The sequence below is a fragment of the Syngnathoides biaculeatus genome, chromosome 18, assembly GCF_019802595.1.
Source record: "Syngnathoides biaculeatus isolate LvHL_M chromosome 18, ASM1980259v1, whole genome shotgun sequence".
Lineage (NCBI taxonomy): Eukaryota > Metazoa > Chordata > Actinopteri > Syngnathiformes > Syngnathidae > Syngnathoides > Syngnathoides biaculeatus.
Genome location: NC_084657.1, coordinates 376,950 through 392,779, shown reverse-complemented (window position 1 = coordinate 392,779; position 15,830 = coordinate 376,950). Strand labels below are relative to the sequence as shown.

The 15,830-nt window shown below is 51.3% G+C and overlaps 1 protein-coding gene across 3 annotated transcripts; it reads right to left on the bottom strand.

The window, feature by feature from the left end:
* Positions 1-149: 149 nt before the first annotated feature.
* Positions 150-10,131, bottom strand: LOC133491870 (unconventional myosin-Ic-like). 3 transcript variants are annotated; one of them, XM_061803561.1, is made up of 32 exons: positions 9,852-10,131; positions 7,555-7,713; positions 7,369-7,484; positions 6,690-6,876; positions 6,517-6,597; positions 6,232-6,411; positions 6,065-6,163; positions 5,881-5,994; positions 5,737-5,808; positions 5,537-5,656; positions 5,394-5,476; positions 5,190-5,295; positions 5,020-5,100; positions 4,847-4,944; positions 4,680-4,774; positions 4,513-4,559; positions 4,350-4,430; positions 4,164-4,269; positions 3,722-3,839; positions 3,531-3,644; positions 3,367-3,443; positions 3,205-3,273; positions 2,748-2,832; positions 2,483-2,642; positions 2,319-2,402; positions 2,153-2,246; positions 2,020-2,075; positions 1,629-1,764; positions 1,192-1,262; positions 1,020-1,117; positions 861-960; positions 150-343 (listed from the first exon to the last, which is right to left on the bottom strand). In XM_061803561.1, exons 1-32 carry the CDS (start codon positions 9,867-9,869, stop codon positions 299-301), a joined length of 3,150 nt encoding a protein of 1,049 aa, XP_061659545.1. In that variant the 5' UTR covers positions 9,870-10,131; the 3' UTR covers positions 150-298. The 3 variants fall into 3 exon arrangements, with proteins under 3 accessions (XP_061659545.1, XP_061659546.1, XP_061659547.1); XM_061803562.1 differs by having other exon boundaries at positions 4,853-4,944; positions 9,852-10,130; XM_061803563.1 differs by lacking the exon at positions 150-343 and adding an exon at positions 416-772 and having other exon boundaries at positions 4,853-4,944; positions 9,852-10,128.
* Between the last annotated feature and the right edge of the window lie 5,699 nt (positions 10,132-15,830).

Here is a 15,830-nt window from a genome sequence, read left to right as displayed (position 1 = left end):
ACGACGACATCCCGTTTTGTTCCCCGGGCCCTTAAATCTGCTGGACTTTCCGCACACACGTCGGATTTGCTATTTATTTAACTTATTTATTTGGATCATCATCGCGTGGTTTATTTATCTGACCGCGCCATTGCGGTACAGTGTTTTATCTGACGTTTTAATATTTTCCTTTGAATAAAAAGGCCAAAGGTGAGGACTTAAGTGCTGGGTCGTTACTTTTGCGGACAATTCTTTCCTCAGATGGCGGCCTCCGCCCTTGCGAGGCGTTCTTCGGATTTGACGATTCACTGCGTTCATTTCAACTCGAACGTGACGTGCTCGACGTCGCCCCCTTGCTGGAGTCCTGAGAAAACAAAACAAAACAACGGAGCCGAGAGGAGGCTTGCGACGTGTGAGGGAAAGAAAGCGACAGAGATTGATGCAGAATAGATTGCCTTTATTGCAATGTAGGCAAGAGGCCGTATTGATCCATTTTCAATAGCGCTTGTCTTCATTTGAGCGCTCGGTTGCGGGCACTCGAGAGTCTCTGCGTAGCAAGAACTGAGGCTGACGATGTCATCAGCTGTCAGGTGGTTTTTGTCCAATGGTAGCTTTCCTGTCGGAGGCCACGCGCCTTAGATCTGGTTAACGGTAAATAAAAGCAGCGCGCCGGCCGCTGTGCTGCGAAGGGACTTGGAATATGCGCCGTGTGATGCCATTAAAAGCAGTGAGCGTTAGTCAGCATTTTTGGCACTCTGGTCCTTCTTCATGTGGCGTCGATCCGAGGGGCGGTCTAGAGCAAAATCAAGCAATGGAACACGTGACGAATCCTTGGCATCGCTGATGCCAAGGATTCGTCACGCCAAAGGCTGGCGACTCACCACGAGCAGGTGACCCCTTTTGCCTTTGGCCACCTTGAGCTCGGAGCCCCTGACGAAATCGACGACGCCCTCGTGTCCTCGCGCCCCCGCGAACCTGACGCTGAAAAGAAAACCCGGTTGAGGGCGCCGGTGGGGTTCAGAGGTGAGGGGGCGCCTCACCTGCCGGCCTTCACGTTGACGTGGTTCAACATGCGGGCCATCAGAGCCAACTTGGTCACCAGCTCGATCACGTGGTCGCAGTGCAGCAGCAGGTCACCCTGCGGACGAGAGCGGCCGATTGAGGGGGGGCCCGCGACAAGCGCGCCGCTCGGCGGATCTCCCGTCGGCGCACCTTTTGCTTGCTGTCCTCGGTGGGCACGTGCAGAATGACCATCCCGTCGCCGAGAGAGCTCACAGAGATACCTGCGCGTACGTTTCAAGAGAAAAAGCCGCATTGCAACGGAAAGTCCCGCTGCGAAATGAACCCAATTCCCCTCAAAAACTCCACTTGCGCCCGACCCGAGTGCTCCGGAAAGACACGTTAAGTTAACAGCAAGCACGGGACTGAAATTGGGATGCTCTCGTCTCAATTCACATATTCAGCGCAAATTCTTGGCCGGTTCTGTTGGGCACAAGTCAATTTCATCGAGCGGAGGAGCGTTGCATCGTTCTGCCTTTGCTGCCATCGACAAAAAGGAACAAAAGTAACGTTTGTGGTCAATCGATAGCGAGATCAAGCCCACTTCTCAAGGTCGGCTGAAAAGGAGACGAAGGAAAGATGGCGCTGACCTCCGAGCGCCGCGTAGTCGAGCCTCTCCTTGATCCTGGTCCTGTCCACCAGCACGGCGAAGGTGTTGGAAAGGAGGAACTGGCGGGGGCGGGGCTTGAAACCTCTCCTGTCGTACTTGGTGACGGGGACGCCGTACTGTGGAGCACCAGCGCACGTTGCCAACGTTGGAAGCGTTCCACCACTTTCGGTCTTCATCTCAGCCATTCCCAGAGCCACGCAGGCCATTTTTAACCGTGCCGACGATGATTTCTCACGACCGGATTGACTATTCCATGTAAAGCACTTGGAAAATGTACTTACTCCCAGAAAGACAAACAACCATTCGCACTCCCGTTCAAACTCTTCCAATGAACCACGATGAAAGTTTTCGTAAGCCGCGCACAAAGTCACCTGCACTTTGTCACTGCCGAGTGTCTGGAGAACCTTGAGATTGATCCGCTCGCGTTCTATACAATAAAAATGACAAAAAAATCAAAAACTGTAAGGGACACAAGGCATGCGAGGAGAGGATCTGAACGCGGACCGATCCTGGTGTCCAAAAACAGCCGGCCAACGCTCTGAGGATAGCTGTCCTTCTGCTCCTTGAAGATCTGGCTGGCGACAACCTTCTGCGTCATCTGCGTCAACCAGGTCGGCATTTGTCACCTTCCTCACGCGCCAAGACCGGCGATGTCATTTGCCTGACTTACTTGATTCTTCCACTCGGGCCGGATCCCGGTGCAGTACTTGACGACCATGTTCCGCACGTGCAGCGTGCGCAGGTGCTCGGAGGCCTGCCCGCGACAACACGCTCGAGCGTCAAGGCGGTGTTTTCGGGCCGTCGGCGGTACGGCGCGACGCCGGCCGATCGTACCTCGGCGACGGAGCGAGGAGACGCCGGCCAGCTTTTGTCCAAAACGCTTGTGGGCAGGTTTTTGCTGAGCCTCTTGAGGAAGGAGTAACGCACGTGATCCAAGAAGTAAGCATTTTCTGCACAGTGGTCCTGGTGACGGTAGATGAAGCCTTTAATCAAGCTGAAAAAGAAAAAGGCCTGAGACGATGTGATGGCAGCAGCTTGGGACCGTGAAGTACAGTTCCAAAGATGGAGCTCGTCCACATAACAGGTGACGTTTCTGCACCTGCGGATTAAGTCGGCAGCCCGTCGACGTCTCTTTGCCCTCCGGCGCGCTTTCGTTCCTCGCCACGCCGATTGAATCACTATGACTGGACGCGCGCGCGCACGCGCACACACACACACACACACACACCACACACACACACACACACACACACGCACGCACGCACACACGCACACACAATGTGTTTAGAGAGAAACACAGCTTTCCGTTCCATTTTCCGAGCCGCTTATCCTGGCAGGGGTCACGGGAGCGCTGGGAGCCTATCCCGGCTGACTTTGGGCAAAAGGCAGACGACACCCTGAACTGGTCGCCAGTCAGTCGCAGGGAACAAACATGTCGACACCGATCGCGCGCCGCCCGCATCAAAGTCGGGCCCGTGTACCGCTTCGAAGCGGCAATGACGACAAAAGTCTAGCGGTCCCACAAACGGGTGGCACCGAGTGGGATGCGCACTGACCGGCGTGTCTGATGCGTTTGTACTTGGCTCTCTCCCTGTAGCCTCTCCACGATGTCTGCACCATCAAAGCTGGAACACAAAACGGCAAGTTCCTCACAAGTCAGCTTGCCGGAAGCTTGTTTTGGTTTTCTCCCCCCCCCCCCCCCCCCCCCCATCTCTCACCCATCTCTGGCTTTTTGGCTTGAAGCGCATCTTCAGTCAGAAAGAGAGTTTTGGGGTTACGAATGAATATCTTGGACCTGCACGCAGTTCCGAGACAAGAGAGGTTACAATCCGGTGTGGAGTTTGTTCCAGATCCAAACGAAAGTGGACGGATGACGCTTTGCCTGCCCAGTTTGTATTCCCCCTCGTGGTATCCCAGATGCTCCACCAGAGCGGCCACACCGTCTTCGACACTGCCGTACCAGTTGGGCCACGTCGCAGGGCACAGGGGCTTGTACCTGAGGGCGTTAGCACATAAATACCAGTTCCGTACCGTACCTAGGCCAAATCTGCCGCGGCTGGAGTTGCGGGTCACCTCTGCAGGAAGGCTTCAAAGCTGCGTCTGTATGCAAAGCCGGCTCTCCTGACCCGGAGGGTCTCCATCAGGCCGAGGTACCTGACCTGGTGTCTGACGAGAACTTGGTCAAATTGACCTGCAGGTGGAGATTGTGTCAGTAGGTCTGAGATGCAGTGCTTGTGCCACATGTGTAAATCTTGCCCCCCCCCACCCCCCAAAAAAATAAAACAAAACAAAAAAAAAAAAACAGATTTGCGATGTGGGATTCGGAAGGACGAGTACCGGCAGCTGTCCTTCAGACTCCGCCTCAAGCGAGGCCCTTATGTTTTCAACACTCGGGAAGCTTTTTATGCAGGTAAATAGTCACTGAATTTCTACAAAAGCCCCCAAATATTACAAAACCCAACTCAGCTAATCGTCTACTTGAACTCAGCGGGATGGCGAAGGTCAGCAAATTCACCTGGCTGCTTGGTGTCATTGGCTTTGACGCAGCGCACATACGACGGTTCTTTAGCCGCCAGGAGGTCCGAGAGTTTCAACAGGCTCTTTTTCAAGCGGCCGGCAGCCTGGAGACAAACAGAACGACGACGTTGAAGTCGTTGGCGCAAGGAATCGCTTCGACAGCTCAGACTTGAGCGGTTTTTACCATCTGTGGGCGTTTCTGCTCTGTCACTTCCTCTCTGGAGAAACACAAGCGTATGATCTGGTTGTCTGACTGGCGCATGACCTGACGCGGACACAACCCGATTAATCTTCTGTGTCGAGACAGTGGGAAGTCCTCCTTTCAGCCAAATGGGAATGTTGTTTACCTCCTTTAGGCTCCTGTTCAATGAGTCATTGTTCTTCTCCAGGAAACCTTATAAACCAATGGAAAGAAAAAAAAAAACAAACAACAACAACCACAACGTAGTCTTCCAAGTGTCGGTAGCATAAAAATGAACGATGGAAAAAAACAGCTGGATGAATGAATTTTTACCAGCAACATCGTAGTTGACCTCCCCAGCGTAGTGCAGCAGCCTGAAGTGGTCTGGGCTCACCGGCTTTCGGACTTTCCCATTTGCCAGCTTGTGACTGAAAGACACATTTGCAAACATCCTCAACTGTGACCCGCCAACAGAGGAAGGAGACTTTGCCAAAGTTCACCCGTACGTGACGAAATGGGGACGGGCGCCGAGCGAGTCCTCCAGTTTCTCCAGGAAGAGGGCGTCACCGGTCTCCCCGGGTCTCAGAGACTCCTCATCCTGAAAGACGGGAACGCTGCTCACCCGGTGACAACAACGACCGGGGATGTTCCGACCGGCGACCCGTGAACGCACCAGGACGGCGACGATGCCCTTGTGCTTCTCCTCGATCAGGTCGCAGATGATTTTGTTGTCAAAGTACGGCACCGTCTCCCACTGGAGGTGGCCGGCAAAATGTCGTTGTCAGCGGATCCGGGTTGACCGCACACAGACAGACAGACAGACAGACGATACAATCAACTCACCGCTATTTCCTCTGTTGTGTACTCCTCTTGCTCGGATCTGAGGGTGAGCGCAATAAAGAGCTGCTGGAGCTTCTCGCTGCAGTAGTTGACGCAGAACTGCTCAAAACTACAGGAAGGAAAGAAGGAAAGCGGATGGATTTGGAGGAACCGATTCCACTTGGCCGGCACGTCGGCACAGCAGGGTCAAAGAGATTCTAGTCAGACCTGTTGCGCTGTAGCACCTCAAAGCCATAAATGTCCACAAGACCGATCACCGGGAAGGTCTTATTGCTGTGGTCCGTATCGTCCTGGAGAGCAAACGGGCACGTTATGATATTGTCACGCTTTCCTCCGTCTGCTTTTCTAACCTGAAGAGCAAGCGATCGATTGAGCTTCTCCACCAGCCAAGCGAAGGCCCAACCGTACACAGCTCTGGCTAAAGCGTCTCGGGCGGACATCGCTTGCTCGAAGTTGAGCGGGACGATCGCCTGTACGGCAAGTAGCGAGCAAAAACTCCCAAACCAGTCTGGACACAAACACACCAGAGCGAGAGCCAAAGTGTCTTTACCTCCTCCCCTTTGGCGCTGAGCTTCTTGTGCGTCAGAGCCTCGCCGAGGGTTGAGGCGTCGAGACCCAGCAGCTGCAAAACAGCAACGCGGTTGCTTTACCGAAACAGCGACAACAATCACGCGCATTTCAACAGCCGGCTGACCTTTGCGGCATTTGCCATCGCCATCTGAGCGGTAATGTGCGTTGCGCCTTCCTCCCCTTCTCCAAACTGAGCGTTTCCCAGGTGGAGAACGCTGGCGACGATGTTCAGTAAATTCTGACACACAAAACACAAACGGGAGAATTCGACTGTTCTGGACGGAAGAGAAGCAGCGCGGTACTTTTACCTGCAGGTCGTCCCCGGTGAAGCCGATAGCAGACAACGCATTCATCAAAACTTTCCAATTATTCTTGTCACTGACGGAGCCGACTTTGGAGCAGCTTCCCTGTCGAGCCAGATCAGTATCGGGAACCGGGATCTCAGAGTGCACCGCGCAACTTTTGCTCGACGCACCTTCACCAGATAGTCGTAGTTCTGAGGGTTTCTTTCGAGGTCGAGCATCTGGAGAAGTTCGTTGCTCCCGCCGTCCAGAAGCTGATAGAAGACGTGGAAGTTTCTTTGTCCGTGGTTCTGGTGGACGACACGAGATTTCTCCAGCAAGTAAGTGGTGATGTGGCCGCCAGCAGGCGTCCCCTAAAAAAAGCGCAATCCAAAGTGACTTACTTGACACGTGGATGCTCGTACGACGGCGCATGTACCGAATATCCGAAACAACAAGTCAACAGAGGGATGGTTTACCTTGAAGTCAAACTGCACATCCATATATTTCCCAAAGCGGCTCGAGTTGTCATTCCTGAGCGTTTTGGCGTTGCCGAACGCCTACGCGAGCGAGACACGAGATCGGTGATCGGAAAGCGACGCGCGGCGTCGATGAGGAGCGATTCCAAATGTCGGGACGTCGGCTTCGGTACCTCCAGAACGGAGGCGGACTGGAGCAGGCGGTCCCCGAGAGTGCTCGCGTGATGATTGACGGCGTAGTAGAGGAGGATCTTCTTCGAGGCTTCCGTTTTGCCGGCGCCGCTCTCCCCCGATATGAGAATACATTGACCCTTGGAGGTGTTCCGCATGGCCCGGTACGCGTTCTCTGACACTGCAAAGCTAGCGGAAAGCAAGACAGCAATGCAAGTGCGTAGTAGCTCGACACAATCAGCTGCAGTCCAGCGCCATTACGTAGTGTACTGGATGTCGAGGTTGGGGTCAAACCGGGGTCAACTTCTGTCCACTGCACCCGTTTCAACAAGGAGGAGACCGATTGGACGGGGCAGGTCAAATTCAAAAGAAATTCCGGCGATAAACAAACTGATTCATCTATGCGGAATAAAAATCGCTCTTTACAAAGACAATATGAAACAATGACATCAAACCGCAATACAGTATTGTGCCACATTTGGAGTCAGTTTTAATAGCTTGCCAGGCCTTTATGGAGCGTGGATGTCAAACGAAACAAAGAAAAGTGAAGAAACAAAATCATCATCATGTGGAAGGGGAATGTGCGGAACAGGAAATCGTGATTGCGTTTGTCATGATGCTGTGCCGGGAGCACGTGTGGCTCGCTCATTGCGTTGACAGCATTTGAAAAAGAAGACTCACATGTGCGGCGCTATTTCATAGAAGCCGACTCCTCGGTAGCGGTCCATCTGCGGCTTGGAGTAGATCTCCAACTCTTTGCAAGGGTTCACCGACACCAGCACCGAGCCGATGTAGGTCTGACGCAAAAGAGTCGCGGAATCAGACGAGCCGTCCGAGGTGCCCCGAACCCCCCCAAACGTTGATTACATAGATGAGGTTTTCTCGGAAACGTCGCCGCAGGTTCTCGATGAAGGCCGCCTCGCTGTTGTGGTTCTCCAGCAGGAGAAAATCCTGCACTCCGACCCGGTCCCGGGCCGTCAGGGTGCTCTCCATCACCAGCCGCACCCGGCCCTCGATGTCCACCTCCTGGAGAGAAGACGGACTGTAGTTACTCCATCTGGACACTGGGTGGCGCTCCAGCAAGGAAGAAGTCGAATTCTCTGGAATTCATCAGGATCCCAAGCCAGGATCTTTTTGCCCGTTCTCAACACTGATTTTCTTTTTCATCACGAATGACATTTTTGACACGGCCAAAAAACAACAACAAGCAAGCCCGATGAAACACGACGCTTGCTCCCTTGGAAGTGACCTGACCTCATTGCCACACAAACTATTCCAAAAATGTCTCCCCTGATTGATTAGGACTCAACATTTACCGAGCGCATTTCTAAACAACGGAGCCTTGCCGAGATAAAGACGTGACGCTTATCTGCGTTGGCACGTCCGTGAGGCAACTGGGAAACCTGAACGTGACGACCAGCCTCCAACATTGACGACGGGGAGAATTTCGTGGGCCGCGGCGACATTCTCCGAGGCCGCCCTGTCAAATATCGCACAAGCACTCGGATCGGAATCCTGACTGATGAGGAAATGGGGGGGGGGGGGGGGCTCGGGAAAAAAAGTGCTGCTTTTGGAACCTTTTGACAATCAACAAATCTCCCACCCATGTGCATGTGCGCCTTGGCCACCGGGGGGTAGTATAAACAGTCTACAGAACACAAGAAGAAGCATTTGACAACTAAGTCGCTCAGCGTTTCGAGTCTTTTTTGTCCAGACAAGAAGGATTATCAATCCGACCATTTTGTGAGCCGCTTATCCTCACAAGGGCGGCGGGAGCCGACAGGGCACACGGAGACGGACAGCGGTCGCGCTCACAATCAAACCTGGGGGAAATTTAGGGAGCCACGGGGAGAACGTGCAGACCTGGCAAATGGGGGGCGATAGGACCCTGGACCTCAGAACTTGAGGCCAATGCTTTCGGATTATATGACTGTGAATGTTCGATTGTCTGTTTTCGTGTCTTGCTGCAACACTACTGTGTTCATTCTCTGTGTACTGATTGTTATGACACGGACACGATCTTTTTCTATCCCTAAGCCGCTGCAAAACATAAAGAGGGGAAGAAAAGGGGCCGGACTTTCTTGTCCATGCCAGCGTCTCTCCCGGGGGGCTCACTTGGCCGCGCCGTGTCGGCTGAAGGCCTTTACCCTTGAGCAGGATTCGCGGGGAAATCCTTGCGAAAACAACAGGACAACAGTGGAAGGCAGCCAAAGGGAAGTCAGCGAACGTGGGGGGGGGGGGGGGCGAACCCCCCGCCGTCACCTTGGAGTATTGTTTTCTCAATCCTGTTCCCCGCAGATGCGATTACCGCTCGGATTTTCCGAAGGAATGTCCGGGTCAGGATTGGAGCCGGCCGCGTGTTTCCACATACAACAATGACGATTATTGTGTCCTTAAGCATTCTGCTCGGGGGGGGGGGGGTCAGTCCTGCAGATTTGTGTTTGAGGCACGGAAGAAATAAATTCCAAGGGAACATTTGGACTCGCTCGCTCTCTCCCTCCCGAGCATTTTGGAGAATTCTCGTCGGCACGCCTAGCTCAGCGCAAGACCGCACACAGCCGGATTTGCCAGTGGCGACGACGGTTTGGCTCCGCGACAGCTCCTTTAACATCATTTGACAACTTCTGGCGTCGCGCCCGCGCCCCTGCGCGTGTGTGAGATAATGTCATTTTTTTCCCGATTTGAGAAGGCCAGCGCCGAATGAACATCGGGGTTGCCAGGCAACCAAACAATTTTGCGTCATCACACAACACAGCAAACATTGTCTTTGGTCTTTCTCAAGTCACGAGTTTGTACTTTGACTTTCATCCCCGCGCGCAGCAAAACGTCGACAAGACTTGAAACAAGGGAGTCGCTTCATCCGCCAGGCCAAAAGACGGCGCCGGCTTCGGGCCGGCCCGTAACCGTCCGAGACTCGCGGTGAAATGATCTGCTCAGCTCCGTTCACAGTCGGACTTGACTCAACTTTGCCGTCTTCCTTATTTGGTGAGCCTCCGTCGCGTGGCGGGGCTTGACGCTCCCCAACCACAGCTGGAAGCCCAAAACGTCGCACTGACACGTTTGGCTTTTGGGCCTCTGCCGCATACAGTGCGACGAGGTTCTTCTCGTGTAAGCTGTCAGTTTTGCCGAATGCCGTGGAGCGTGCCGGCGGTCGAGGCCCTTACCCTGCCCTGGTACCTCATGGCGTCCCCTTGTCGCTTGCCCGAGGATGAAGCGCCGGGCCGGTGCTCGTCCTCCGCTGTCGGGCGTCCCCTTGTGACTTTCTCTCAGCCTTTCTGCACTTGAGGCTAGAAAAGCGCTCAAGCCGCAAAGTTTCCCGGTTTAAACCTTCAGTTCACCTCCCCGTCAAGCCTTCAAGTGTACGTCGGCCCGCTCTGGCTCCAAACGCGTCACGAGAGGGTTGGAAAAAACATGGGAAAGTATGCAAAAGCCAAGTCGGGGGAAGCAAAATGAAGAGTCCCCGCTCCCCTGCTCCTGCAATTACAATCCATGCAGCACACGTCATCTTGCAACATTCTTTCCTTCCTCCCCTCCCAGTCAAGTTCGTTCCCTCCCTTTTGTCCCCCAAGCTGAGACAGATTCAAATAGGAGGCGGGTGAAGGACTTCTTCTTTGCATTTCGTGTCGTCACGGCAACATTTGAAAGCATTTCCGGAAGCTAACGTAGTCCACCGTACGGTTTTAGCTCGCGGAGGAAGACTTTTAATAGCAAAGAGGAAATGGGTGGCTGATGACAGCCATTAAACCAGAAAAGTAGCAAAGCGCCGGACACTTCCCTGTCACGGCCGCTCCATTCAGCCGACCGTGACGAGACCGACGAGCGACATCACTAAAAATGGACGACGTGATCGAGAGCCCGCAGCGAAGGATTCAAATGCGAGCTCGCTATGAACGCACAAGATGCCGCCATATTGCCAAAGACCAATCGGACACAAGTTGTTTTCCATTTCGAAATGAAGAACAACAGCGAGCCAATCAGATGAAGCTTACTGATTGGTCAAATATTAATGACAACTTTGTCCGTCTCAGTGTAAAAGATCAACCGGAATACTTTGACGAAGGACATCCTGGGCATTTTTTTTTTTTTTTTTTTAAGCCAAATGATCTGGCAAACCCAGTAAAGAGATGATGCAATTTGCAGAACATTAATGGAACGCGACCTTCAAGAACATGAAAATGTTATACTTAGAAATGCTTATTCAACTGAAGTGATATTATTTCTAAATTCAATCATATTCAAAGAAGACCCGGCACAGTCTGTGGGCTGCCCGCCCACCCGGGACATAAAAGCGCCCCAACTTCACCTGTAGGCTGGTCAGAGGGAAGGTACGATGTGTGAAACACGATCATGTCAAATCCAAAATGTAAACGCAGCTGCATCGGGTTTTGTCAGATGCATGCGCAGATTAGCGTTAGCTCACAACGTTAGCTTCTGTTTCTGCCGGTCCACTTGATTTCTTTGTTATTTGAGTTGTATTTGTGTTTGTTGGCTGTATCGCACGCACACAAGCTCGCAAAGTTATTTTCTCGTCTTCACGAGCCCCCCACACTCGAGGCTCGGCTTCCCCGTTCAACGCCCAACCCAATGGCCACCGGCCCACACGCCGCGCCCTCAAAATACAAAAACAAATTTCAGCAGGACAAGGAGTAGTGTGCGTAAAGTTAACTGTAATTCTTGCTGGTCCTTTTGACAAAAGGATGTCACGCACGACGGGCATCTTCCAAACAAAAACACGCGAGACTGCACTGCCATTTCTCACTGAGGGCAGGCTTGACGTTGCGGACCACTCTCACGATAGGTGACATTTATTATTATCGTTATTAAGTCACGTATTTGTCTTTTCAGACTCCTATGAATCTCCCCCATACACTTTGAAAGACTTTTTAAACTCTTAAACCTACAATCATGCACAGTCATACATTTTGTTCCTTGCAATGACTTTTTTTTTTCTCTCTCTTTTGTTTGACTGCTGTTTTCGGCTACGCGCTGAAACCGCAATACGTGAACCGCAAATCGCTGTGCAGTATTTCTGTTTAATAATATGAAATAGAGAGGGGAAAATACAATAATCAAACAACACGTTGCACTGCATTCTACGTACTTTTACTGTATACGCCCACCCCCACCCAAGTTGCCATGTTGACTAATGCCAAATCCTTTTGCAGTCCCTTATTTTCAAATTGCAATTTCATTTCAAAGGAAATTCATACAATGAGACAACAGTTGATCATTTGTTTTCCACGGGGCAAAAAAAAAAAAAAAGTGATCAGCATTGTTTCGCTTCCCCATCAAAGGCCAAACAGTCTCCCGAGGAACAATTCGGATAAGGAAATTAGACCCGGGGGGTCCGCGCTCGCATTCTTTTGTCACGAGCACGGACATAAAACAACAACGACGATACAATACAAAAAAAAAAAAAAGAAACGTATCCTTCGCTGTCATCTGTGTTTGAAGTTACAACAGTGAAGTATTTATTCCACGTGAAGCCTGCAATGGAGGAACGCGCCAGAATTCGAGTCAAATTCCTCATGGGGGGGAAAAAAAAAAACCCAACACTCGTCATCAAAATTTGGGAGTTGGTTAGCCACAATCAGATGGAAAGTCTGTTGCATGCACAGCCATATTGATTGCAGCATTCTTCTTTCTATCGGCTTCCCACAATAGGATCGCGGTTGGGCGCGGAGGTGCCGCTCTTCTTGTGGATGATCCACAAATGGGACAATTTCAACAACGAAAGAAGAATCATAATAATAATAAATCCCAAGCAACTCCACAGATGTGCTCTTTCAGCGTGCAGACTTCCTGGATGGATGCACGCCATCCATTTGTGAGGGCTCCTCAGTCACGGATGTTTTCCAGCTGCGTGCTGCGCCTCCCACGAGTGGGATTTCCTTCCTCGTTCTTTGCCGATGTTGGAAGATTTTCCATCCGCTAACCTCGACTACTGCTGCTTCCTCAGGAGCCAGTTCAAGTTCAGCTGACACTTTTCAATGATGCAAGGCTGACGGAACTTCACGACGGTGACTTGTTGTTGTTGTTGTTGTTAGGAAGGCCACCAAAATAAAGCCGATGTGGATTTCCACGGAATTCGTTCCGGGCTCCCAGAACTAATTCCGCACATGTTGACTGCAACTGAAGGAATTCAGAACTGGGTTGCAAAATGTCAGCCTGCCGGATTTGGTCTTCTTTCGGCCTGCAGAGGTTGAATGACTCAACGGGGAGGGCAATATATCACGGTGGGATGACTTTTAGGGCGGAGTGGAAAATGCCAGCCCTTCTTCCTGCGTCTGTTTTGTCAAACTACCCGAAGCGGCGACTCCGCCATTGTGCGTGACACGCTTGACGGCCTTTTTGTTTTGTTTTTTTGTTTTTTTTTTTTAATCCGTGGGTGCCGAACTCCGTTAGCCAGCCGTCCGCTGTCACTTTCAGCCGGTTTTCACCCTCGCCGCGGCCCCGTAAACCTTGTTACGAGCAGCACGAAGGCGTCTTCGTTAGCAGGCGAAATACTCAACTTCTTCTTTTCCTTTCGGCTTGTCCCGTTAGGGGTCGCCACAGCGCGTCATCTTTTGCCATCTTGGTCTTATCTCCTGCGTCTTCCTCTCTTAACACCCCAACTGCCCTCATGTCTTCCCTCACCACATCCATCAACCTTCTCTTTGGTCTTCCTCTCAGTCTTTTGCCTGGCAGCTCCATCCTCAGCACCCTTCTACCAATGTACTCACTCTCTCGCCTCTGGACATTTCCAAACCATTGAAGTCTGCCTTTTCTAACCTTGTCTCCAAAACATCCAGCTTTGGCCGTTCCTCTAATGAGCTCATTTCTAACCCTATCCAACCTGGTCACTCCGAGCGAGAACCTCAACATCTTCATTTCTGCCACCTCCAGTTCTGCTTCCTGTTGTTTCTTCAGTGCCACCGTCTCTAATCCGTACATCATGGTCGGCCCTCACCGCTGTTTTGTAAACTTTGCCCTTCATCCTAGCAGAGACTCTTCTGTCACATAACACACCAGACACCTTTCGCCAGCTGTTCCAACCTGCTTGGACCCGTTTCTTCACTTCCTGACCACACTCTCCATTGCTCTGGATATTGTTGACCCCAAGTATTTGAAGTCGTCCACCCTCGCTATCTCTTCTCCCTGTAGCCTCACTCTTCCCCCTCCACTTTTCTCATTCACGCACATATATTCTGTTTTACTTCGGCTAATCTTCATTCCTCTCCTTTCCAGTGCATGTCTCCATCTTTCCAATTGTTCCTCTGCATGCTCCCTGCTTTCACTGCATATGACAATATCATCTGCAAACATCATGGTCCAAGAGGGATCCAGTCTAACCTCATCTGTCAGCCTATCCATTACCACTGCAAACAGGAAGGGGCTCAGAGTTGATCCCTGATGCAGTCCCACCTCCACCTTAAATTCCTCTGTCACACCTAAGGCACACCTCACCATTGTTCTGCTGCCATCATACAGGTCCTGTACTATTTTAACATACTTCTCTGCCACACCAGACTTACGCATGCAGTACCACAGTTCCTCTCTTGGTACTCTGTCATAGGCTTTCTTAGATCCACAAAGACACAATGTAGCTCCTTCTGACCTTCTCTGTACTTTTCCACGAACATCCTCAAGGCAAATAATGCATCTGTGGTACTCTTTCTAGGCATGAAACCATACTGTTGCTCGCAGATACTTACTTCTGTCCTGAGTCTAGCCTCCACTACTCTTTCCCATAACGTCATTGTGTGGCTCATCAACTTTATTCCTCGGTAGTTCCCACAGCTCTGAACATCCCCTTTGTTCTTAAAAATGGGAACTATAACACTTTTCCTCCATTCTTCAGGCATCTTTTCGCCCGCTAGTATTCTGTTGAATAAGTTGGTCAAAAACTCCACAGCCATCTCTCCAAATTGCTTCCATACCTCTACCGGTATGTCATCAGGACCAACTGCCTTTCCAGTTTTCATCCTTTGTAGTGCCTTTCTGACTTCCCCCTTAGTAATCATTTCCACTTCCTGGTCCTTCACTCTTGCCTCTTCAACTCTTCTTCTCTCTCATTTTCTTCATTCATCAACTTCTCAAAGTATTCTTTCCATCTATTTAGTACACTACCGGCACCAGTCAACACATTTCCATCTCTATCCTTAATCACCCTGACCTGCTGCACATCCTTCCCATCTCTATCCCTCTGTCTGGCCAACCTGTAGAGATCCTTTTCTCCTTCTTTCGTGTCCAACCTGGTGTACATGTCTTCATATGCCTCTTGTATAGCCTTTGCCACCTCTACCTTTGCCCTACGTCGCATCTCGATGTACTCCTTTCGCCTCTCCTCAGTCCTCTCCGTGTCCCCCTTCTTCTTCGCTAATCTCTTTCCTTGTATGACTCCCTGTATTTTGGGGTTCCACCACCAAGTCTCCTTCTCCCCTTTCCTACCAGATGACACACCAAGTACTCTCCTGCCTGTCTCTCTGATCACCTTGGCTGTCGTCGTCCAGTCTTCCGGGAGCTTCGGTTGTCCATCGAGAGCCTGTCTCACCTCTTTCCGGAAGGCCGCACAACATTCTTCCTTTCTCAGCTTCCACCAGGTTAGGCGAAATACTCAACTGAAGCGAGAAATTAGTCACGTCGCGGTGCTGCCGGAAAGTGGCGTCAACAGCACGAGGCTAAATAACGTCACGTTCGGACGTGTCTTGATCGACCCACTTCGGCAAGAACGGCTCCGAAGTCGAATCGGGTGAAGCCCGATGGCGCCGCCTAGCGGAAGCCCGATGACCGCACAGCTCGCTCACCGTTGTGCCTCGAGCGCGCCCCTCGGCAAACATGCAGCTATTTTTCATTGATTAGCTCTCCGAAAGACTTCATTATACAAATATGTACATACGAAGTGCCTTTTTTACAATCCCACCCCAAAATGATGGCGTTGAGAGACGTTTTTAATAGCAGGAGAATCAATGGGAGGAAATGCATGCACATTATTTCACGTTTTTGTGTTCGTAGTTGATATCATTCAAACAGTGAAAATGTGCAACAATATGAAAACGTTGCACTGGGTTTGTAAAACACGTGTGAAGCTTTTGATTTTGACTTTGAAAATTATTCATTTTCCTTTGTAATATGGGTCATTTTGCTGCCACTGACAAACAAAC

Coding starts and splice junctions, on each gene's coding strand:
- LOC133491870 (XM_061803561.1), bottom strand. Junction 5,657..5,736: donor TCAGCGCCAAAGGGGAGGAG/GTAAAGACACTT, acceptor CTTGCCGTACAG/GCGATCGTCCCGCTCAACTT. Junction 3,444..3,530: donor GGGGAATACAAACTGGGCAG/GCAAAGCGTCAT, acceptor AACTGCGTGCAG/GTCCAAGATATTCATTCGTA.